Source organism: Caretta caretta, chromosome 25, assembly GCF_965140235.1.
Source record: "Caretta caretta isolate rCarCar2 chromosome 25, rCarCar1.hap1, whole genome shotgun sequence".
Taxonomy (NCBI): Eukaryota; Metazoa; Chordata; order Testudines; family Cheloniidae; genus Caretta; species Caretta caretta.
Genome location: NC_134230.1, coordinates 7,262,586 through 7,287,355, shown reverse-complemented (window position 1 = coordinate 7,287,355; position 24,770 = coordinate 7,262,586). Strand labels below are relative to the sequence as shown.

The 24,770-nt window shown below is 55.2% G+C and overlaps 1 protein-coding gene and 1 long non-coding RNA gene across 5 annotated transcripts in view; both read right to left on the bottom strand.

Annotated features, from left to right (window-relative positions):
- Positions 1-13,747, bottom strand: part of LOC125627191 (uncharacterized) — a 32,697-nt gene extending 18,950 nt beyond the window's left edge. The window contains exons 1-3 of one of the 4 annotated variants that reach the window (XM_048831070.2): positions 13,329-13,742; positions 3,036-3,417; positions 2,322-2,388 (exon numbers count right to left, since the gene is read on the bottom strand). In XM_048831070.2, the coding sequence (XP_048687027.2) occupies positions 2,322-2,332 (11 nt within the window). In that variant the 5' untranslated portion in view covers positions 2,333-2,388; positions 3,036-3,417; positions 13,329-13,742. Of the gene's footprint in view, positions 1-2,321; positions 2,389-3,035; positions 3,418-13,328 lie in introns of all 4 variants that reach the window. The other 3 variants (XM_048831067.2, XM_048831069.2, XM_048831068.2) reach the window with 3 other exon arrangements.
- LOC142070093 (uncharacterized) overlaps positions 1-24,770 on the bottom strand; it is a 270,503-nt gene that overhangs the window by 77,781 nt on the left and 167,952 nt on the right. The window lies entirely within an intron of this gene.

The following is a 24,770-nucleotide window of genomic DNA, read 5'->3' as shown; positions in this document are numbered from 1 at the left end:
GTCTCCTGCTTCTCCGCAGAGGGAGGCTGCTGTGAGATCTCACAGAGCACGTCCCATCAGCAGATCCCGAAAGCGCTTTGCATAGGAGAGCAGTATCATTACCCCCATTTTACAGATGGGAAAACTGAGGCACAGGGAGGGGTGGTGACCTGTCCAAGGTCACCCAGCAGGCCAATGGCAGAGCTAGGAGTAGAACCCAGGTGTCCTGTCGCTGACTCCAGTTCCCTATCAGCCCAACCACACTGCATCGGCAGATTCCATCCTCCCAGCACAGCACCAATTAGCGTCAGCGGTGATCAAACCGCCAACTGGCGGAACAAAAGCATAAAGTCCATTTTTCTGCCTTTTCATTATTTTTTTTAAAAGGAGTTTATTCATTTACTTGCTAACTCACAACATGTAATCACTCGCAACAAGCATCCCTCCCCTTAGGGCAGGGGTGGCCAACCTGTGGCTTCGGAGCCATATGCGGCTCCTTGTCTAGGCACCGACTCCAGGGCTAGAGTGACAGGTGCCAACTTTCCCATGTGCCGGAGGGGGGCTCACTGCTCAACCCCTGGCTCTGCCACAGGCCCTGTCCCCACTCCACCCCTTCCCCACCCCTCCCCTGAGCCTGCCGTGCCCTCGCTCCTTCCCCCCCAGAGCCTCCTGCACGCCACAAAACAGCTGATTGGGAGGTGTGGGGAGGCGCTGATCCGCAGGGCTGCCGGTGGCTGGGAGGCGCTGGGAGCGGGGTGGGAGAACTGATGGGGGGCTGCTGACATATTCCTGTGGCCCTTTGGCAATGTCCATTGGTAAATTCGGGCTCCTTCTCAGGCTCAGGTTGGCCACCCCTGCCTTAGGGGAATTAACAAGGTTTGGCTGTAATTAGCTGGAAGTTAATAATACTATGTTGATACAGTGCAAGATCAGTTTCAGTTTGTGTAATACCCTGCATGTCAGATGGTAACAGCATCGGGGCAGATTCTAAAGCCCTGACCCAGAGCAATGGAACTGGAGGGTTCTCAGTAGATTATGGAGCCTTTGATTTTTGCTTCCTAAGGCAAAAGGGAGATAAACACTCATGTTTCAGGGCATGGCATGACCTGACCTTGAATCATGGGGGTCAGGAGGGAACTTCCCCTGGGGGAATGTTATCTCATCACTGCAGGGATTCTTGCAACTTCCTCTAAAGCAGCTGGAACTGGTCACTGTCGGAGACAGGATACTGGGCGTGATCTCCCCTTGAAGTCAAAGGGAATTTTGCCTGTGCAAGGACTGCAAGGGTGGCCCAACCTGCCTTTACCTTCCAATGAGGTTTGCAAACACCAATCAATTCATTCTCACAACCCTTTCCATGCAGTAAGGGCTGTTCTCCCCCATATACACACAGCTGGGCAGGGGATCTGAGCAATTCCTGGCCTCCAGCCCAGTGGCCGGACCTGTCACCCCTCCCAGCTCCCTCTTACAGAAACAAATGACCCAGACAGGAGTTTACCCCTTGGGCGGTTGTGTTCAGAGCGGGTTAAATCAGGGAGAAGACTGCATTGTGGAATTGTTCCCTTCCCACTGCCTCTCGCCCTGTGACAGCCTCGTTTGCCTTTAACATCAGATTAACCTCTTCCCCCCACCCCCACAAAACCCTGAACAGCATGAGGCCTGGAGCCTGGGTAATGGGGTGTCCTGTGCTGCCGGGGGGGGGGGGGGGAAGGGGAGGAGGAGAGAGCTGGGTTTCCTGCAGCACTGAATAAGCATGTCTTTTCTGTTTGAGCTCTTCATCCCCTCAATCTCCCCAAGCTCGGGCCCATGTGGGGTGCACAGCATTCTGTGTCAGTGGGGGCTTGGGGGTGATCAGCATCTCCCAGGATCAGGCCCATTGAGATGAGGGAACCTCTGGCTGTTCAACCCTGACCATTCCTGCTGCTGCGCTGAGCCCTGCGACACTGCCTGGGAACTCGGGGTTTCCAGGCCTCCTGTTGGTGCCAGCATGCAGTGGGAATAGGGAGGCGACATGGGGACCATGGGGAAGTTAAGTCCAGTGGCTAGGGTGTGAGCCTGAGACTTTAAAATCTGAGTTCAGTTCCCAGCTCTGCCACAAGCTTCCTGTGTGCCCCCGGGCATGTCACTTAGCCTGTCTGTGCCTCACGTCCCCCTCTGGACAATGGAGAGACTAACCCGGCCCAGCCTCGCAGGGGTGCCTGCTGGTGATAAAACCCTTGGGGGGAATCCCACAGTCAAAAGCCCTGAGCTCTTTAAAATGACTGTGCTGGTTTCCACGGGCATCCTCCCCTCTAGGGTAACACTACACCCCACACGCAGGCATCGCGAAGGCATAACGGTACCCTGAGCACATGCCAACCAGCCGCAGCTCAATCAGTCCACAGCTCTGTCCAAACACCCATCCGGGGCCTGATAGAAACATCCCGGTGTCGTCAAACATGAAAAAAAAAAAAGAGCTGCCCATTACCCATCCCAGCCTGACCTCTCCTCCTCACCACAATCAAAGGCCCTGCCGGAGTATTTATAGCTCTATGTTAGCGAAGGCCTCTTTGGACAGCGTGGGATTTTATGGGTAAGAGCAGAGGATGGCGAGCCAGGACTCCTGGGTTCTGTTCCTAGGTCTGGCAGGGCAGCCTGTTAATTAGAGAGCGGACTTGGGGACGGAATCCCTAGATTGCCAGCTCTGGGAGGAAAAGTTACCTAGTGGTTAGAGTAAACAGAGTGGCGTGGGGGAGAGGACTCCTGCGTTCGAGTCTCAGCCATGACACTGGTTTGCCATATGGCTCAGCTTCCCCCATCACTAACAAGCTCTCAGTGCAATCCCACGGCACACGAGAGACGCTCTACTGAGAGCAAAGGGATTTTGAGTCTCTGTTGCTGAGTGGGAGTTGGCAGCATGAAGGGGGGAGGGGGAGAGAACAGGAGACGAGCCTGAGCTGCAGAGTGGGGGTGCTCAGAGCTGTACCTTGGGGCCCCTTCCCACCTCTGCATGGGGGCCAAAGCACCCCCACCCTGGCTGAGATCAGAGCCCACCGGAGCCAACGCGCACCCTTTACCTCATCACTGAGACAGCTGAGGGGTCGCGTCCCACCCCGGCTCCCATGGGTTCCCACTCGCTCTGCTGGGCTCCGGATCCCTGCTGCACTCCAGCCTGTCTGCCTCACACACTCCTCTCCTGGCTCTGATGCTCCTGCCCCTCAGCCTCCTCCCAGCTGGCTGGGAATGGGAAGGGATGCCTTGTATTCAGCTGGCCCAGCTTGTTGGGACCAGCCCAGTCGAGTTTGTAGGGAGGCGTTGCTCCAAATACCATTTCCTTAAAGGGCCGGGCCCAGAGAATGAACACACTTGCTGCAAGCACATGGCCCTTTGCCCACCAGCACATTCCTCTCACTTGAGTGTTGACCTCACTTCCCAGGATCTGCTTGGGCAGATCCTGCTCTGAAAGCAGAGACCAGGTGTGCCTTTAGTGTGTAACCACTGAATCAAACACTCCCCAGCCCAGGGCTACAGCATGGGGATGCAGTATCCCAGTCCTGCAAGTCTGGCCATAACTGTTGTTTTGGTTAAAGCCCCAGCCCCTGGAGTCATGTGAATATGAGAGAATCACAGCTTGTAATAAAAAAAGAACAGTCATTTCTAGCCCTTGTGGTTGCAGAGAAACACTGGAAAGGTAACCCCTAATGGCCCGAAAGCAAGGCAAACACTGGAAAAGTAACCCCTAATGGCCCGAAAGCAAGGCAAAACCCTGTTTCTTTAAAAGGCAATTTTTAAGCCAGTCTCATGATTTCTGAACACCTGGACTTGGCAGCTCTGATTTACCTGCACAATATTTCCAAAGAATGTTGTTGTTTTTCCAGAATGATCAGACATTTTTATCAACATTTTTCATCACCGATCTATTTTCAAAATAAATTTATTTTTTTTAAAAGGGTTTTGGCGTTATTTTAGGGCAGGAGGGTTTGGTTTTTTTCCCTCTCCCCCCGAAACACAAATTTTATTTTGAAACTTAAAAAACAACGTTTTAAAATGTCTCATTTCAGAAAATGGAACCACAGGTAACGCTGCTGATCAAAAAATCAGTAGGAAATATTTATTCTGTGGTGCTATTTTGAAAAACACCTATTTTGGGGGAAATGGTCCCCAAAAGGGCATTCAATGAAAAATTCTTTAGTTGAAAAAATTCTTTACCTGGTGATTCCTGGGTTGTGCCCCCGAGACCCTTCACTTGATAAAGCTTCACCCTGCAAGGTCTCAGCTCCATCTCCTGGGCAGATTATTGACAAATCCAGAGATTCCAGAGCCAAAAGACACCACTGTGATCCTCTAGCCTGATCTTCCCCATGACAGGGGCCAGAGAACTTCCTCAACATATTTCCTAGAGCAGATCACTTAGAAAAACATCTGAGCGTGATTTAAAAATGGCCAGGGATGGAGACTCCACCACAACCTTCGGTCAATTGTGCCAGTGGTTAATTACCCTCATTGTCAAAAATGTATGCCTTCTCTCCAGTCTGAATTTGTCTAGCTTCAACTTCCAACCATTGGACCACGTTAGCCCTTTCCCTGCTAGACTGAAGCCTCCATTATCAAATATTTGTTCCCCAGACTGTAAACAAGTCACCCCTTAACCTTCTCTTTGTTAAGCTAAATAGATAGAGCTCCTTGGAAAGGCAGGTTTTCCAGTCCTTTAGAGAGACAAGGTGGGTGAAGTAATATCTTTTGTTGGCGAGAGAGACAAGCTTTCAGTCTTACACAGAGCTCTTCTTCAGGGCTGGGAAATGTACTGGACCAGCTAAATACAGATTGTTTAGCATAAGGAGTTAACATATCTCAAGGGCCCGCTCAAGGTGCAGTGGCCTGTAAACACCCCTGTCAAGGTTCCTTCCCCACTCTGAACTCTAGGGTACAGATGTGGGGACCTGCATGAAAGACCCCCTAAGCTTATTCTTATCAGCTTAGGTTAAATGCTGCCACCACCACCAAAGTGTTACACAAAGAATAGGGGAAGTGCCCACTTGGAAACATCTCCCCCCGAAAATATCCCCCCCAAGCCCTACACCCCCTTTCCTGGGGAAGGCTTGATAAAAATCCTCACCAATTTGCATAGGTGAACACAGACCCAAACCATTGGATCTTAAGAACAATGAAAAAGCAATCAGGTTCTTAAAAGAAGAATTTTAATTGAAGTAAAACAATCACCTCTGTAAAATCAGGATGGTAAAAACCTTACAGGGTAATCAGATTCAAAACAGAGAATCCCTCTAGGCAAAACCTTAAGTTACAAAAAGACACAAAAACAGGAATATCCATTCCATTCAGCACAGCTTATTTTATCAGCCATTTAAACAAAACAGAATCTAACACATATCTAACTAGATTGCTTATTAGCCCTTTACTGGAGTTCTGACCTGCATTCCTGCTCTGGTCCCGGCAAAAGCATCACACAGACCGAGAGAACCCTTTGTTCCCCCCAGCTTTGAAAGTATCTTGTCTCCTCATTAGTCATTGTGGTCAGGTGCCAGCGAGGTTATCCTAGCTTCTTAACCCTTTACAGGTGAAAGTGTTTTTCCTCTGGCCAGGAGGGATTTAAAGGTGTTTACCCTTCCCTTTATATTTATGACAACCCCTGTAACCACAGGACAAAAAGGAGCAGGGGTTGTTGTAATAAGCCATATACTGGTCCAAGAAAAGCTCTTACCTTTAATATCCTGGGACCGACACAGCTTACAACAGTGGAAGATATTCTAATCTTTTAATCACTCCAGTGGCTCTTCTCTGAACCCTCTCCGATTTATCAACAGCTCAGTCATGCTGGATTGACAGCTCTGGACATGGGGGAAAGGGGCTTGGGACTCCTGGGTTCTTTGCCACTGCCTCACTGCATTACCTAATTTCACTTCCCTTTCCTGCCCCTCGGTTTTCTTCCTGATGGAAAGGGGATGGGGATTCCCTCCCTGACCCTTAACTCATTACCGTCTTCAAAGAGCAGTTCGAGAGCCTTACAGATGGCAAAGGATAGCGAAGCATTATTGATTCTACAGGAGTACTGTGTTTTCCCAGCAAAACATGCACTCTCTGTCTGTGGTGGCTTTATCCCCTCTACCGAGGGAAAAATCTCAACAAGCAAGAGCCACAAGCAGAGCATACACGTCTCCTGGGTGTAATGGGGCCGGGCCCAGCCGAGCTGCTGAGAAACAAGGGGGTTTCCCTCAGAAAATGTTGGTGGAAATGAAAATAAATGTCATTTTCTCTTGAGCAGGGAGGCAGGGCATCCTGGGAGATGAAGTCCAGTTGGGGAGCCCAGCCCAGAGAGGATAATAGCGACCGAGGCACCATGGCAGCATTTCGGGGTTTGGGGAACTCTCGTCACGCAGAGAATCCGAGTCGAACCCCCACGCGCCGGTCGAACCACAGTTGTGATGGGAAAGTTTGGACCGGCCCCAACACAGCAAAGAAAGGCCTCGCTGTTTCCCAACTCCACGCCCCACAGCGCTGGTGCGAGGGGCTCGGGGCTGAGGGGGTGGCATTTCCCAGGGTGCCGCCAGCAGAGCGGGTGTTGCTCTCCCAGGGCGCAGGGTTGCCGGTTTCGCTTGGACGTATCCCTGGAGGTGTCATCACGTGACATCATCTTTGATTAAAGATTAATCTTTAATTCCTGGAGACTCCTAGACATCCTAAAGGGTTGGCAACCCTACAGGGAGCTGGACAGTTCCCAGGTGGGCAGGGGAGCACAGGGCTTTCCCTACAGGATCCCACTAGCCGAACGCCGACTCTGGCCCATCATAACCTGCCTTAGCCTTGTTTGCACACAAACGTGGGCTCTCTGGGTCTGTATTGGTGGTAAAACACCCTAATGTGGACACAGTTACACCAATATAAGGGAAGGGAAATCAGCTATACCAGTAACAGAAACCTTTATTCTGGTATAACTGTGTCCACACGATTGGCTATACTGATAAAATTCACACACCCCTAACCAAACCGGCAGGCCAGATTCTGCTCATTGACACAGGCATAAATTCGGAGTCACTCCACTGAAGTGACTCTGGATTCACACTGGTGTAACTGATTAGACGCCATCCAGTGCACAGGCTCCCTGGGAGAAGGTAGCCTCAGAGACACTTATCAGAGGACAGCTCTTCCTCTGAGCAGGGCAGTGAAGATTCTGCCGCCATGCGCCAGACTCTGAGGGAGCCATTAGTCCGCGCGCAGGCAGACGAGCCAATGGAGTGAAAGAAGCAGACCCATACACCAAGCTTTCCAGTCGGCGGAGGGTGGTTTGTGCACACTATGTTCTAGAAGGCGGTGGGGCCGGAGCCCTTTCCAATTTCTCATGCACACGTAGAAGCTGTATCTACCCCTGGTGGCAGGCAGAAGGGGCTGGGAAAAGACACTGGGCTGTGCCAGTTACTTGTTTGCACCTCAGGCATTGGCCAGAGATGGGGATGGCCAACTGTGCCACGGATGATTAGTGCTTTCAGCGTCTGAGGTATACAGCGCAGCACCCAGAGGAAGGGGAAATCAGTGCCACTGTCCGAGAGACCGTAGCGTGGGGCTGGTGGAGAAGGCACCAGGGCAGCGAGGTTAAATCCTTCCTGCAGGAGAAGCAGCCATGGCTGAAATTCCAGCTGCACTGCGCTGTTCTACCCCAGAGATGGCCACATTTCAGTGTGGGAAGAGCCTATACATGGTAGCAAAGCTGTGGCCATATAGAGCTTATTCAGAGCTGTTTCTATAGTCACCACAGCTAGATGTCCCAGCAGGAACAATGTCTGGCAAGCAGCTAAATATACCCCTTGTATTTTACACACGTCAAGTCAGAAATGACAGCTCATTTGCACTCAGAATGCCTTTTGCTTTTGCAGCATCTGCTGGGTAGGAGATGAATTCAGGCCCATTCTCTGTGCGTCACGTCCCTTTCCTGACATGAGCGGTATATTTGGACTCCTGCCTTCCCTGGGGAGTTTCTATTTCTGGTGGTATGAGTGGGTCGCATGGCGGATGTGGGCTTTGGGTTTTTAAATCTTAGCTTGTTGAGAAGAGAGGAGAACAACCTGTACTGCTCCGGGCCTCACGCTTATCTCCTGGCTTCCGGCAGAGCTCGAATGGGATCAGGAGGAGCTGGAAATAATGGTTTGGGCCCATGCTGGCCAGTTTGTGCCATTGTTATTTATTGTTGGCCCCAGCCAAGGACCAGGTCCCACTGCGCCAGGTGCTGTTCAGATGTAACAAAGCAGACAAGCCCAGGTCCTCAAAGGTATTGAGATGCCTAATTCCTATTGGAATCAGTGGCAATTAGGTGCCTAAATACCTTTGAGGTCCCAGCCCCTGGGGGCTTGCAATCTACAGGTCAGACAGGCCACAGGAGGGTGAGGTCACCAGCAGGCAGACAGAGTTAAGCAGCAAAGCAGAAGGCCCAGCGTGTCCCTGGCAGGAGGGCATTACTGGCAGCGCTGGAAGGCTTCAGGAGGGATTGGGGCAGCTCTATGTGTTTTGCTGGGGAGGCTTTGCCATGCATGGGTGAGGACAGGCAGGGAGACACTGGTGGGAGACTTGGGCAGGTGAGGTTGCTGTCCCCAGGAGAGTGCAGGCCGGATCCACGGCTGCACAGCTCAGGGATGTGATCCCTGGGGTGGGCTGGGATGGCAAAGAGCCTTAAAGCAGCTGGTGTGTGAGGTGCTGCATTGCACACACGCTCCTTGTCTGTACACAGAAAGCCCTCCCCAGCATACCCCTGCCCTACAGAGCCACCTATTGCCAACCCACCTTCATGCTTCCCCTGCGAGCGGGCTCAGGAACCACTCCTGGGCAGATGCCACAAAGCCACCACCTTGTCCTGCACAGCCCTCCTCGGTAATGTGGAGGGGGAAGTTCAGTGTGAGAATGGTTATGCAAAGGAGAGCTGGGATCTCTCTACTGACTGGCTAGGAATTATCCCCTTTCATTTATTTATTGCCCCATCTTCCTCATCTCACCCACCTATAGCCTCTTGTTTTTTGGAGTGTGATTTTTGGGGTAGGGGCTTGTAGCAACTGGCATGGAACTTGGAGGGAGGAACACAGGCTGCAGGAGGGAAGAGTTTGTGGGAAGGCACCCCAGAGTCAGTCTGGGTGCACATGGCTGGAATGTCTGCTGCAGCTCCAACTCCTCTATACATAGTCCTCCTAATAAAGAGCCCCTTTAGTTTTACAGGCATGGAGTCTTCTCCTGGTATTATGCAACCCATGAAACATGACTGCCCTTAGTTATATGTTTGTAAAGCACCCAGCACAAAAGCCTGGCTGTGGCTTTTAGATGTTGCTGCAACATTAATGTTAAATAATGAAGAATAATGGTGTGCAATGCCTTGCTGCTACAGGACAAGAGAGACACCGAGATAGAATCTCTTATTACTTGGGGTTTGGCTGGCTTCCACTGAACGATTCACTAACCCAGCCCACAGCTGTGAATTCAGGATGGATGAATATTACTGACCCCAGTCGATCTGTATGTGCTTCACAAGGGAGGTCAGGATCATTATCTCCATTGTACAAGCAGGGAAACTGAGGCACAAAGAGGCCAAATGGCTTGCTTAAAGCCACCCTGTAGGCCAGGGGGACTTTGGGGGAAGCACCCAGACCGGCCAGGGGTTCTCTAGCCCAGCACTCTCCACTGGACCACAGTATTCCTTTGAGCTACTGCACCCTGACAGAGCCCCCTTCTAGTGCTTTGTGGCTGCTGCTTTCTAGTGGCTGGGCCCTGCTACACATAGTAGCTAGTTCTTCAGCTTGTGTGGGGCAGGGAGGAGGGTCCCCTCCCCTCTGCTGTGTGTAGGGAGGATCGTGTCTGTGGACTCAGGTTCATCACAGTGGCAGGGCAGGAACCTACCATGACGGTGGGGCTGGGAGGTGAAAGGACAGCGCAGGGCTGGGGCCGAGTCGGGATTCGGAATCCACCTGCCCCTCTCACACCCAACAAAACGTCCGACTTCTCCCAGCGTTACAGGGAAAAGAAAAAACAAGCTGCCCCTCCACGGGGTTACTCACGTCTGCTACAAGGTTGTTTCCTCTTTCCCCAGCCTTGAGCTTTTATGATGGTTTGCACCTTGCTCCCAAGCTCTCTGGCCCCTCCGAGATGATGATTAGCTGGAAAGGCTCCAGAAACGCATGTTCCTGCTGGGAGTGAGCTCAGCACAGGGCCCATCTGCATGTTCTGAGGGCCTGGATACCCCGCCCGGGTAACTGCACCCACCCGTGGACAGGGGAGAGGAGGAGAAACCCCTCCCCCAGCGGAGGGAGGAAGAGGGTGTCTGACCCCAGGGTTGCTGAGTTGTCAAGCTGCTGCTGGGTGTTTTGCTGATCAGCAAGAGCATGCACAGACCCCGCTGCGGACAAATGATCGACCCTCTGCCATGGCAGGCTTGGCCAGTTTTTTTCCTGGAGATAGGGAGCTTTGCTGGTCTTGGGGGATGCTGGCCACCGCCCAAGGCAGGGTGCTAGGCTAGATGGCTCCCAGCCTGAATCTGCCTGGCCTTTCCGATGGTTACCTGACCGCTGTTTCCTTGTCCGGGGGAAAAGTGGTCGAAAGCGGGAAGGCCCAGCAAGGGAGTCCTTACATGTAGTGCTTTTCGTTGTGGGAACCCAAACTCTACAGTCTAGTGCCTAGAGCAAGGGAGTGGGGCCAGGACTCCTGAGTTCTATTCCCAGCTCCGTTGCAGACTCAGTGGGTGACCTTGGGCAAGTCACACCCCTTTCCATGCCTCAGTTTTCCCAGCTGTGATACAGGGGAGATTATACTCCTGCCCCATTGCAAATAGCACAGGGCTATGTAAGTGCAGTGATTTCCCTTTGCCTGCACACACACACTTCCAGCAGCAGGCCCCTGATATGAGTCAGTGACTGAAGCCCTACAGCATGCCCAGGGGTGGAGATATCGTTCTCCCTCCTTTACAGATGGGGAAACTGAGGCACGGGGTGGGGGCATCACTTACTCAGGGTCATCCCAGGAGCATGTAGCAGGGCTGGGAACAGAGCCCAGGTCTCATGCCTCACCCACAAGGTCATGCTCTGTGCCCTGTGGAGACGCCCAGGGCCGAGCAGGCACGTCCAGGCCACCAGGGTCCCTACTCCGACCAGCTCGCTGATCTCCCTGTGCCAGGTCAGGCCCTGTGATGCTGGCAAGTGCTGGGCTCACAGCAAAGCCCAGCCCAGGCTGCCGGAGGGGAGTGACTGGCTGTGACTGGTGCCCTCCCCTCCTGGCTCTGGCCGCTGCACAGGCACCCCCGGCACAATGGGGTGATGCCAGTGGAGAGGCGGGGGGGGTCATAGCACCCCACAGCAGACAGGGCAGGCCAGCACTGCTGAATGTCTGGGGAGGAGAGAGCTGTGCGTGTTACAGCTGAGCTGCCCCAGCCCACAGAGTGGGGCAGCGCTCAGACACCGGGTGGGGGACATGCATAGCCCAGGGCACAAACTCCTTCCCCTGTACACTCCACCTCCCTCAAACACCCCCTCCCACCGCCGTTCCCACAAACCACAGCCCCACTCACACCCTGCCCCCCAAACCACACACCCCACTTCCTCCCTACCTCCACCCCAACACCCACAGCTCCTGGGACGCCCACACCTGCCGCAGAACCAAGCGGCCACAGCCACCGGCCCCTGGATCAAGTCTGCTGCAGGCCCACGCTGCAGACACCGAGAGCAAGACAAACTCTCCAGGAACACACCCCAGCCCTGCCGGCCCAGGGGCTCTGAAGAGCTTTATAGCCTTTAGCAGGTTCCATGGCCCAGCCTTCCCAGGTGGGGGCCTAGCCTTGCAGCCACCCCCAGGGGAGGAAACTCAGGCACGGAGCTGGTAACAGATTTACTCAAGGTTACATTGGGACTCTGTAGCCAAGACAGGAACTGAACCCAGGACATGTACGGTGACAGAGTTCCTACTCTGCCCTGGTGGGTCCTGTGCTTATTGGCAGATTTGCTCGCCTCAGAGGTTCACGGCAGCCCTCAGTTTGGCCACTTTTGCTAGTGGCTCAAACCTGCCGTTCACTCAGCTAACATCACTGGCCAGCGTGGGGAAAGGGAGAACAATCCCCACAGTCTCCGCTGATCCATGATGTGGGTCAGGAAACAGCCCAGAGACCTTTCCCTCTGGTGGGACCCACAGTCCAGGTCAACTCCTCCTACATTGGAAGGTCTGGGGGGAGCCCGGGCTCACCCTCTACTCCGGGTTCCAGCCCAGGGCCCTGTGGATTGCAGCTGTGGAGTGCCTCCTGGAACAGCTGTGTGACAGCTGCAACTCCCTGGGCTACTTCCCCATGGCCTCCTCCCAACACCTTCTTTGTCCTCACCACAGGACCTTCCTCCTGGTGTCTGATAATGCATGTGCACCTCAGTCCTTGAACAGTCCACATTCTCACTCTCAGCTCCTGATGCCTCTTGCTCCCAGCTCCTCTCACACACACCACAAACTGAAGTGAGCTCTTTTTAAACTCAGGTGCCCTGATTAGCCAGCCTGCCCTAATTGAGTCTAGCAGCTTCTTAACTGGCTCCAGGTGTCCTAATTACGCTGCCTGCCTGAATTGCAAGTTCCTTCTTGTTCTGGAACTGCCCGTTACTTTACCCAGGGAAAATGCACCTGCTTAATCTGGGACTAATATATCTGCCTTCACTCTCCTGTCACCATCTGGCCTGGCTCTGTCACAGCACACAGAGGAATCAAACCCAATACACCCCTGGACACACCCCCAGAGGAATCCCCAGGGAGTCTGGGTTAGTTTAGCCTGGAGAGGACAGACTGGACCAAGATCTCTCTCCCTACATGCGCGTGCAGGGGCACTGGAACTAGGGGTGACAGCATCCGAACGTCTCACACAGGGGTTACAGGTGTGTTCTCCCCCACTGCAAACGCTGTCCCAATGCCTCTGCCGCGTAGTGTTTAATTCATGCCAGGGCTGAGCCCCGGAACTCTGGTTGGCAGTTCAGAGCCCTGGCACCTCTGGGCTTGGCAGGGCTGGTCCCTGATACCTCTGGGCTTGGCCATTCAGAGCCCTGGCACCTCTGGGCCCGGCAGTTCAAAGCCCCGACACCTCTGGGCTTGCCGCATCAGTTATGAAAATAAAAAAACTGCTTGAGCCCCGGCGTGTCTTTCATTACAAATTAAGCCCTGCTGCCATGTGCCCATACGCTAGCAGTGCCTGCATGTGGGTGGCTGGGCACCGAGAGACACTGCAGGCCCCCTCCCGAAGGCTGCTCCTCAGGGCACGGGGGTGGGGGGGTCCCTCAGGGGCAGGCTGATGGAAGGGCTGGGGCCAGCCCTAGGGCCCCAGGGACAGCCCGCTCCTAAACGCCTGGAAGGAGAAATCCACTTACGGCTCCCGCGCCTCGCCCAGGGCATTGTCCGCTCCATTGAGCTGGGGCTCCATCGGACACGCTTCCCTCATCCCCTGGCCGCGCTCCTGTCTGTCCGTCTGCAACTCGGCAGAGGGCGAGTTCAAAGCTCAGAGTCCAGCGCTGGCTGGGACTGGGCTGGCCCGGGGGACTTGCCCACAGGAAGCCTGCGCTGATGTCGACGCTGAGAGGCCCTGGCGCACCAAGGGCTGCTCGTTCCTAGCCACAGTGACTCCGGACTCTGTTCCTCGTGACGGTTTCCCCGGCGACCGGTCAGCAGGTGTTTTCCGCCTTCAAGGAAATCCAAGCATGGCAAAGCTGCCTCTGCACCACTGCCGGCTCTGAGATCATCTTTATATTCCTTCCTCCCGTCGCCCACAGCCGTGCACGAACACGCATGGCACATGCCAGCACACGCCAAAGCCAGGCTGGCAGCCAGGCTGATAATCAGATGGCAGCTTACGCCCACAAAAGCTTCCGACGCCCCTTCCACCCCGGGCGCTGCGCAGACGTTCCTAAACTGAGCTGTGACAGCCCTCGGTGCTGGGATGAAGGCACAGTCCATGCTGGGGCCAGAACCCAGAGTCCCTGTATACAAAAACAGGGATGGAAGGGAGAATCACTGCTAACAGTGTTGGGCCTATGACACACAGCTGAGCCATTCAGGTTCCAGCCAGCAGGGGGCAGTAGCAGTGGCAGAGGGGTTTTGGGAATGGGAAGGAGCAGGGCAGGAGGGGCAGGAATTGGGAGGATGCGGGGGGTGCAGCTAGTGCCTCACTGGGTGATCTCAGCTGAGTCACTGCCCTGCTCTGTGCCTCAGTTTCTCCTGCAGAGATGATACTTTGCTCCCTCCCCAGGGTGTGAGGCTTAGTGCATGTCTGGGAAGTGCTTTCAGATCCCCATCTGTCAAGTTACTCGTGTTGTCCTCCCTCCCCCCACTTCCTCTTGACTCCCCCGTATGCTGTAACCATGGCCGCAGCACCCACGGTTACCCCTCATTACCTTGTCCCTGGAGGGGTGTGCGGGGGCGTCACACTCAGCCCCAGGGGGGCGGTACCCCGGCGCTAGTGTTGGGATGCCCATGGGAGTAGCCGGGGAGCTGGGAAACCTCCCGCCCTTGAAGGGAAGGGCGGGCGGGGGGATGCAGAGCGGAACCAGGGCCCCTCACCCACAGAGCCCCTCACCCTGGGTTCAGGGCCCAGGTCCCCTCCCATTCGACTTTCCCTGCCTGACCCCCCCTAGGTCCCCTTCACCCTCAGCCAGTGCCCGCCAGCGCAGGCTGCTCCCTGCCGCCTGGGGCACCCGCCCTCTGAAATAGCGGCTGCTTGCTCCGCACTGCCCAGGGGGCGGCGAGTAGATGCCAGCCATTGCCCGGAGACGCCGTGTCCAACAAGCCCCCGGTCTCCTGCCACCAGTGCCCCCGTCAGCCAGTCGCTGGCACCTGGACGCGTCTCCTGGGAATGGGGCTGGCGGTGGGGAAGCTCAGGTACTGCAGCCCGAGCTGCTCCCCAGCAGGAGGGTCACCCCCCATCCCAGCCTCTCCTCTCCCAGCAGGGGGTGCTGTGAGGTATGGGGCAGGAGTGCTGATTGTGGGGGAGCCAGTCCCAGCAGGGGTGCTGTGGGGGACAGGGCAGGAGCACCGACTGTGGGGGACCCCCCCAGCTCCCTCAATCCCAGCACGGGTGCTGTGGGGGACAGGGCAGGAGTGCTGGCTGTGGGGGACCCCCCCAGCTCCCTCAATCCCAGCACGGGTGCTGTGGGGGACAGGGCAGGAGTGCTGGTTGTGGGGGACCCCCAGCTCCCCCAGTCCCAGCAGAGGTGCTGTGGAGTAAAACTTGTTGCCATTGTATTCACTGGACACTTAGTGGAGGGCCCAAGATTCGCGTCTGGCAGCGTCCGGGCAGCTGAGGGTTCCAGAGCCCCTGGCCAGCGGTGGATCCTTGCCCATGTTGTGGGGCGGTAAGATCCCTTCCTGACCTCCGGGCTGTCTTCCCCAGCTCGCTGTTTGCCAGACGCCCGGGCTGGCTGAGCTCACCCCTCTGGGACCGTGCCCTGCAGAGCTACAGAGTGTGTAAGGAGCACCCTGCCCCACGGTTTGCATTTCGCCAAAAGCAGCCTGTCCACCCCCTTCTCCAGTCGCTGCCCTGTCCCCCCAGCCAGGCCGGAAAGAGGAGAGGCAGAGCCTGGACTTCCTAATGCCTCAAGGGCAGGCTGGGAATGATTCACCAGGCCACAGCTCAGCAAATTACTCCAGCTCTGCCCCACTTCCTAACTGCTACCGGTACAAGCTCCCGTCCAGTTCTGTCAGCCAGGCCTGCAGGCCCAGCCGGGGCAAGGGCACGTCATCACGACCGGGGTCCATGGCCTGTGCATCCCCTCAGGCCCAGCCCTGGCAATCCAGCATGTCTGTGTGGCAAGGGCATGCACACGGCCCCCTGAGCGCCCGTCCCTCATGCACTGTGCCCCGCACAGCACCTGCATGGGGTGAGCTGCTGGAATAAACGGGACCAGAGAGTCAAGAGCTTCACAAGACCCTGCTGCTGCAAAACAATGGACGGTGAAATGTGGACCAAGAACAGAGCTCTCAGCCCGCTCAGTCCCATGGCAACAGCCCCATCATCCTTCAACCTGTTATTAAACATACAGGGAAAGCAATGAACACAGTCCACGCCTGGGAAGTGTACTTCTTCCCTTTTCCTGTAGCTGGAGAGTGTTTGCAGGGAGCCCCCGTTTGACAGTCTCTTAGATACTGTTAACAATGGCAATAACTGTCCTTTCCAGGGAAGAGCCGGCGTCATGGTTCCTGACCCTCTGATCCCGTTTCCTCGAAGACAGAGCAAGTCAAACACATGCAAAAGGGGAGCGGAAAGTCCAGCCATGTCTCCACCTCTCGCTGCAGACTTTCTGCTGGAGATCCCTGGCCCACCACACACTCCAAACCTGTCCCACTGACACTTTCCTCCCGCAGACACAGATTAGATGGACTCGAAGCGTTCCACAGGAATGGGCTGGTGCCTCAACGCTTTTGACAGAGACCAGGCCAGCCCGGGCCAGTTTCTGGCCAACCCGGGCTCCCCGCTTCCTGGGCAGCTGCCCCCGCAAAGGCTGTTATACAGACCACAGAAGGAGGTGCTGGCGGAACAGTCCATCCCTTCGTTACTTTGTCCACCAGTTAGGCTTAATTTTCAGCACTAATTTTGGTTCATTCATTGCCGATTCCATTCTCTTGCTTGGTAGTTGGGATCTGACCCAGCCACTGGCTGATAACAGACCTTTGTTTTGGACTGAGTCAGTCTCTGGCTGTCACTTTTGCTGAATTTTATCGCCAATTTTCTGTCACAGGCTGAGCTGAGACTTCTGTTGCCTTGGAGGCTTTAGTGCACAGGCCTCCCTGGGCCGTTGGGTCCCCATTCTGTGCCCCTTTAGCATCTGGCCTGGCTGGGCGTTCCCAGTGCATGAGGCCTGGGCTGTGGGAACGCCACACGGCTTCGCTGTAAAGAGAGGTCATGTTAGGATAAAGATATTCAGGCCAGTCTGCAAAGGCCTGTACTTTAAGAATTTAGGTGTCTTCTTATCACTTGGCTAGTTCTAGAGGTATAAAAGAAAGAATCAAAATCACTGTCTGCCGGTGTAAGGGCCTTCTCTTACTGTGACAGTCTGAGGCTCTGTTCTTAGGCTAAGGCCTTTGGCTAAGCAGCAGAGGCAGCCATAAGCTGGGAAGTGAACAGTCACATCCTCACATTCCAAACTAGTCACATTGAAATAAGGTGCTATTGGGCTGTTAGGCACTATCAGGACAGGATTGTATTCCTATCACCTCCAGAGAAAGGGAAGTGCCTAGAAAATGTAAAAGGAAACTTAGTCTGATAGCATCCTGTCTGGCAAGAACTCACTTATCAATAGCTGGGATGTGAAATCCTCACTTCTGTATTGTTTTGTCATTATAGTTCCCACTTTGCTATTGTTTGTCTGTATAATCTCTTTGGTTCTGTGATTGTTCCTGTCTGCTGTATAATTAATTTTGCTGGGTGTAAACTAATTAAGGTGGTGGGATATAATTGGTTACATAATCCTGTTACAATATGTTAGGATTGGTTAGTTAAATTTCAGGAAAATGATTGGTTAAGGTATAGCTAAGCAGAACTCAAGTTTTACTATATAATCTGTAGTCAATGAGGAAGTGAGTGGGTGTGGGTGGGAGGGAGATGGGAATGGGGGTAAGAAAATTGGAATCATGTTTTGCTAAAGAGGGAAATGGGAACAGGGAATGGGAGTAAGGAAGTTGGAATCATGTTTGGCTAAGGGTAGGAATGGGAACAGGGACACAGGTGTAAGGCTCTGTGGTGTCAGAGCTGGGAAGGGGGACACTAAGGAAGGAAACTGGAATCATGCTTGCTGGAAGTTCACCCCAATAAACATCGAATTGTTTGCACCTTTGGACTTCGGGTATTGTTGCTCTCTGTTCATGCGAGACGGACCAGGGAAGTAAGTGGATGAAGGAATAAGCCCCCTAACAGGTCACAGCACAGGGAAGGAAGCCAGGCAGCTCTTTGATCAGCTGGGGAAGGCGTGGCTCCTCTCTGGTGCAGCTCAGTGCCCAAATTCACCGCCACACGCACACGTGTACACGCAGGGGAGACATTCACACCTAGATCCAGACCAGTGCAGACACAGAGCATGCAGCTCAGCGAGCACGAGCACAGACAGGCAGACATTCTCGCACACACATTGACACGCTGAAGATACATGCACGTGCTCTGTTGTGTGTCCACAGCTGTATCCATGGTGATCACCTCGATGAGTTAGCAGCAGTGTTCGAACCCAGCACTGCGGCCTGAACCTCTGCCACCTGCCTGCTGGCTGTGTGGGATGGTGTCAGGGCGTGCTATAAGAATTGCTTGCCACCCACGCAGCGCTTCCAAGCCGTAGATGGTCAAGCCCATCACAGAGGTGGGTGAGTGTCATTCTCTATGTTATACAGATGGGGAAACAGAGGTAAACTCGCCCACGATCCCCCAGCAGAGCCTTGGACTCCTGCTGCCCATCCTGGGTCCTAGCACTGCTTTCCACAGCTGCTGGGCAGGGGCCTGAAGGGCCCTGAATGTGTCTGTGGTTGTTTTCATGATTTTCTTTCCAATGGGTTTTCCTAAGATTTCAGGGGGGCTGGAGAGGCACCCCTGAAATAACCCACCAGCCGGGTTCCTCCCAGCAGTTCCATCATCCAAGAAGTGAAATACGAGAGTCCTGTTAGCTCAGGCCTGTAAGTGGCTGGCTGAGGTGTTAAGCTGCAAAACATATAAATTCAAATAGACACTAGTGCATGACCCTGGGTCTGTCCCTGGTGTGTGCAGTGCGAGGGTGTGTTATATCCCACCCAGCTGGAGGATAACAGTCGGCTACTGCCGCCAGCTGAAGGAGTCACGCTGTCCACTTGGACCTGGGTCCAAACGCTCCTGACGATTTAAGATTATCACACAGCAGAGCAGTCACACGTCTCATCAGCACGTCAGTGCGTGTGCGAGCAATTCGTCACACTGGTGTGCGCTCTGAGCTGCATGTTGTGGTGTGCATAGGTCAGTGGTTCTCAAACTTTTGTACTGGTGACCCCTTTCACATAGCAAGTCTCTGAGTGTGACCCCCCCTTATAAATTAAAACCACTTTTTATATATTTAACACCATTATAAATGCTGGAGGCAAAGCAGGGTTTGAGGTGCAGGCTGAAAACTCGCGAACCCCCATGTAATAACCTCAGGGGTCCCGACCCCCAGTTTGAGAACCCCTGGCATAGGTGTACACAGTGGTGAGCTGCCAAAAGTTGAAGAACCGGTTCCTTCAGTCGCTCCGGGTCTTCGACGGCACTGAAGGACCCGCTGCCGAAATGCCGCCAAAGACCTGGAGCGCCGCTGGGTGAGTAAAAATTAAAAAGGGATTCTCAGGGGAGCCTCCCCGGCCGAGAGCTCAGGCAGGCCGGACAGGATGGTCCCGGGGGCCGGATGTGGCCCGCGGGCCGGAGTTTGCCCCCCCTTTAACCACCGGTTCTAAACCGGCTTCAAAATTTAACAACCGGTTCGCGCGAACCGGTGCAAACCAGCTCCAGTTCACCACTGGGTGTATGCGAGTGTGCGAATGTTGCTGCACATACCCACAGGCGGTGAGTTAGATGGGCCCAGGGTGCCCATGCTCCACCAATATTCAGGAACACGGGCCCAGTTCCACAAAAGTTTGGGCTTATATTTAATTAGAGCCGTCCCATCCATAGGATGGACCGGGACAACTGCCCTGGGCCCCATGCTTTGCGGGGCCCTGCGCTTCAGGGGGATGCGGTATCCAGGGGGATCTGGGAGGCTAGTGGGGGGCCTGGTGCCAGCAGCAGCGAGCAACATGGCCCCAGCCCACCCTGCTCCTCCCCACCTCTTCCCGCCCCTTTCCCTAAGCCCCCACCCCGCTTCTTTCTGGCTTCCACTTCCCTCCCCCGAGAGACACCAGGAGCTGGTGGGGCAGGGTGGAGCAGGGCAGCCTGGGTTGCTCACTGCTGCCGGTACCAGGCCCCCCGCTAACCCTCCAGGTCACCCTGGACCCCACGTCCCCCTGAAGTGTGGGGCCCCCCAAAGCACGGGGCCTGGGGCAGGACGTCTCTGCTTGGACCCGTTCTGGGCACCACCAAAAATTATACAAACCTGGCACCCATGACCTCCCCGTGTGCACTGCGGGTCCCTGCCAGCCGTTAGCGGGGGTGTGTGCGCGTGCCTGAAGGGGGTGGGGCAGGCCTGAGAACGGAAGCAGGTATTCACGTTATTGCCCTACAAAGCTCTTGCTGTGGCAGGCTCAGGGCTTCCCTAAGCAGAGCGGGTACAAGGACACTGGGCCACTTCCCTGTGTAACGCGGAACACAGCCCGTGAGCCTGAGCCGGCCCGGGGCGGCCTGGAGGAGGCAGGGTAGCTCTCAGCTACCTGTGCAGTTTACAGCTGTCACCTGAGCCTTGATTAACGCTTTTATGAGCAGTAATTGTGTAGCCCCGTTGGCTGGGATGAAGGCCACTCTGCAATCAACTGAGCTTCCCACACACCTGGAGAACTATTAACCCCTGGAGAACTATTAACCCCTTCCCAGCCTGTCGGCACTGTAAATGCAGCAGGGAGAGCGAGAGCTGGGTGAAATGGGGATTCATGTGGGATGTGGTCTGAGCACCAGGCTGGCAGCCAGTGACTCACTGTGCCTCAGTTTCCTCCATTCTCTGGGGTTAATGATCCTGCCCGCTGACTGCACACAGAAGAGTATGTGGGAGGGGGGAATTGATCAGTTAGTGGTTGTAAAGCACATCATCTAATGCAGCTGCTCCTTCTAACTTGGCAGGCGGCTTGAGGACTGGAGTAGCAATGAAGGATGAGAACAGGGCCGTCACACAGAGCGAACTGGACTGCTTGGGAAACTGAGCCCAGTCAAACAAAATGTGTTTTAATACGACGAGGACATACAACTAGGAGCCAGAAAAGCTGGATACACCCGCAGGCTGGGGCCGGCCCTGGAAAGCAGGGACTCTGGAAAGGAGTTAGGGGTCAGAGTGGACAAGCACCTTACCCTGAGCGCTCAGTGCCATGCTTGTGGTGCGACCCATGGCTGGATAAATGGGGCAGTGGTGAGCCAGAGCAGGGAGGTGATTTTACCTCTGCGCCCAGCCTAGGTGAGACCACTCCTGGACACTGCATCCAGTTCTGGGTCCACATTTTAAAGAGGACAGTGAAAAATGGGTGGGTGTGGGTAAGAGCCACAGAACTGACCCAAGGGCTGGAGAGAAAGCCCAACAGCGAGCGATGTAAAGAGCTCAGGCTGATTAGCTTGTCAAAAAGCTGATCAAGAGGTGAGCTGATTACAGTGTCTAAGCACCTCACCAGGAGAAAACACCAGGCCTAAAGGGCTCTTTAAAACAAGAACCAACAGCTGGAGCTGGAGTCAGACACAGTCAAATTAGAAATTAGGCACAAACTTTTCACAGTCATGAACCTCTGGAGCAAACTCCTGAGGGACGTGGTGGATTCCCCGTCTCTAGAGCCATGCTGGCTGCCCTTCTGGAAGCTGCTTCAGCCAAACGCTGGTGATGAGTCTCGCTGCAGGGTACCTGGCCTGGGTGATGCAGGTGTGGAGAGTAGATGAGCGAATGGTCCCAGCTGGAGGCTGGGTGGAGCCAGGCAGGTTAGAGACACTGAGCTGCAGCATCCATTGCTAAAGGCACCAGACCTGGGCACCCCTCACCACTGCAAAGCTGCAAGGGAGCAACTCTCCTGGCAGCACGTGGCGCAGCCCCGCAGTCACTGAATGGTGAATGCACGACAGGTTTGAAAAGTGGAACTACGCCCCCCCCCCCCCCAACACACACACACTAGTGTGGCCAGGTGGCCAGTTTTGGACCACAAAGTCCAGTCAAAAAGGGAACCTGACCATGTCCGGTCAATACTACTGACCAGACACCCAAAGTCCGGGTGCTGTGGGCGAGGGGGGTGGCAGGGACACACACAGCAGGGCTCATCCTCCCCAGCAAGGGGTGGCAGGGACATGGACACACACACAGGCTCGTCCCTTTCAGCAGGGGATGGTAGGGACACGTATGAGTGTACACACACACACACACTCTTTACCGGGAAGAGTCCTGTATACAACAGTTCCCCGGCATTCTCCGGTCACTGTACCTTTCACTAACAACCTGACAGGATTTTGGCCTCAGCCCGTGGCTTCCCCTAGCCCTCTCCTCTCGGTGGGGTGCACCAACACTGGGGATGTTATAGGAACGGGGAACTGTGACCTGGCTGAGGCCAGCCATTGTTACCCCTGAGGAAATGTCTCCCTCAATTGCCAGTTCAAATCCAGCCCTGGTTGGTAACGCCTGGGACTGTATGAACGACCCTGTTTGCCCCAAGATGTCAGGGAGGAAATAGACTCATGCTCTTGAGCTAGGACGCCTGGATTCTGTTCCCAACTCTGCCACAGATTTGTCTAGGCAATTCCCTTGCCACCTCTGTCTTAGTTTACTGCGTGTTACCGCACCGCCCGGGCGCCTAGACCCAGTTGTATCAGGCGCTGTACAAACATCTCACAAGGACACAGCCCCTGCCCGAAGAGTTCACAATCTACATTTACAGATGGAGCGAATGATGCAGTTCCTGCCTGCTGTGTTCTGGGCAAGACCCGATCAGATCAGCAGCTCCGGGGAGTCCTGGGGAGGCTGCACGGCCCAGGGCTCGGGGGCCTGGAACACAGGGTCTCAGGTGGATCCTGCTGTTCCTCCTCCCCCCCCGCCCCCCCGTCCATTTTGGAGCCCCAGGGAGGGGCCCAGGCTCTAGACTCTGTCCAGGGCCCTCAGCAGCCCAGGGTCTTGGGGGGGGGGTATTACAGCCCCCCATGAGGTACGGAGGCCTGGGGGAGATCAAGGCCTTGTCTGCACGTCGTGCTCGTGGAACATAAACACATTTGAGCACGGTGGTTAATTCGGTACAAACCCATGTGGAAGCTCAGACTTGGCTTGGTTTAGCTTAAACTGCACCCCAATTGACTTTAACCAGCCTGCTTCAATCCCCCCAAGAGTCCAGAGAGCCTCCTTCCCCTCCCAGTTCTGGGCCTCAGAGGGCAGCAGGAACGGGCAGTGCGCCCCCGTGGACGAGGTGCCAGCAGGGAGCACCCATCTGTCCAGCTCAGCAAGCGGGGCTCAGACTCTTGTGGGGGCCACAGCCCCAGTGTCCAGCCTCATCCCTGTGCCGGCGTGGGGTCCTGGCCCAGTCCCGCCCTGGCTGCTGGGTGATGCAGACAGAGGTGGCCTAGGACAGGGTCTTTCAGAACAGACTATGGGTGACTGGGAGCAGCCCTGCAAGGAGCCAGCTGGGCGAGGGCACGTCCCCTTCCAGCTCACAGGAAGCAGAGCCTGGCCATGCAATTAGGGCTCCGGGCTGGGAGTTCAAGGCAGATGCTCGGCTGAGGTTTTTCTCCGCACTCCATTTACTCAGCCGTGTGCAGTTCCTCGTGCGATTTTAGGGCTGCTGGGAAACCAGCTGCTAGTTTATCCACTGAAAGAGGAGGGGGAGATGCTGCAAAATGAAGCTCAAAGCCCCTGGGGCAGCCTGGGGGCATGGATGGAAAGAGCAGGACACAGCCCCACACGGGCAGGCTGGTGTGCACACCACAAATAGCACAGGCTTGAGCTAACTGACTGGCTCTAGGCAGCCCCAATGCCCTGTGAGCTCAGTGCGGATGGGCGCTAAGCTGCTTCCAGCTGGTCACCCCAGTGGGGACCATGCCCTGCCCTGGCCTCTATTTCCCCCGTTATGGGCTTGCATTGGGGTAGTGCCTGGAGCAGGCCCCACTGCGCCAGGTGCTGCGCATACAATGAGGAGAGCTGCTGCCTGGGTCTAGCAGTCATGGAATCTTGCCCAACCGGCCTGCTGGGCTGAGAAAGCAGCAAGTACCATCTCCCCCTCCCCCATGCCCCCAGGGTACCATCTCCCACCTGCCCCCCATGCCCCCAGGAGGGGCAGTGCAGGGCCAGGCCCTGCCAGCCACAGCCCTGTCCCTCCCCAGAGGCACTCCAGCCACCTGCCTTTGGAGTGAGGCTGGGAGCAGCATGTCTGGTTCTTCCCCCCTACTGGCAGCCAAAGCCCCTGGGAGGGTGGGGGTCTGGAGCAGTGGGCCTGTCCCACCACTTAATGCTCCTCTGCCCTCCTGCACCCCGCACTTTGGCCAGCCCGGCATTAACCCAGGAGAGGGGACATGCTACCACAAGCATGCCCGGCCTCGTGAGATCCCGGCCCAGGGCTGGGGAATCTGTCACCCAGCAGCACAGAGACCAAGTCAGACAGCAGCTGCACAGCTGGGAGGGGCAGCCGCCACTGAAGGAGGCAGTCGTTTGGGAGAAGGCACATGAGCAGCGCCCTGGGAAGGGGGTGGGGGAGAGGAGGCCAGGGACAGGCTGGCGCTGTGGACCCAAGTGTTAAAGACAAAAACCACAAGCAGCCACCCCCAAATCCTGAGATTAAAGAGTTGTGATTTTTAGCCTGAGTAGCACTGTATGGGTTCCCCTTCTGGGGACAGAGCCTTAAGGGTTTCACACCTCTCTGCAGCCACAAGAGCTGGAAACTTGCTTCAAACAAAATCAAAGCCAAAATGCCCATTAGTCACCTGACTCCTGGAGCTGGGACTTTAAATCTCACAAGTGCTGGCTTTGCTGTGATGCTGAAGCCAGATCCCCTGTGCAGAGGCCAATCAGCAGAATTTCTAAGGGGTGAAAGAGGGGCAGGTCCCCGCCCCCAGTTGGAAATGCAGTTTGCAGGAGAGTTGCCAGTAGTGAGGCAGATCGGAATCCCCCGCACACAGCGCTGCTGTCCTTCAAAATGTTGTCTCTTTACTCAGGATGGTCCTCGCTTAAAAAAAGTGTTATTTC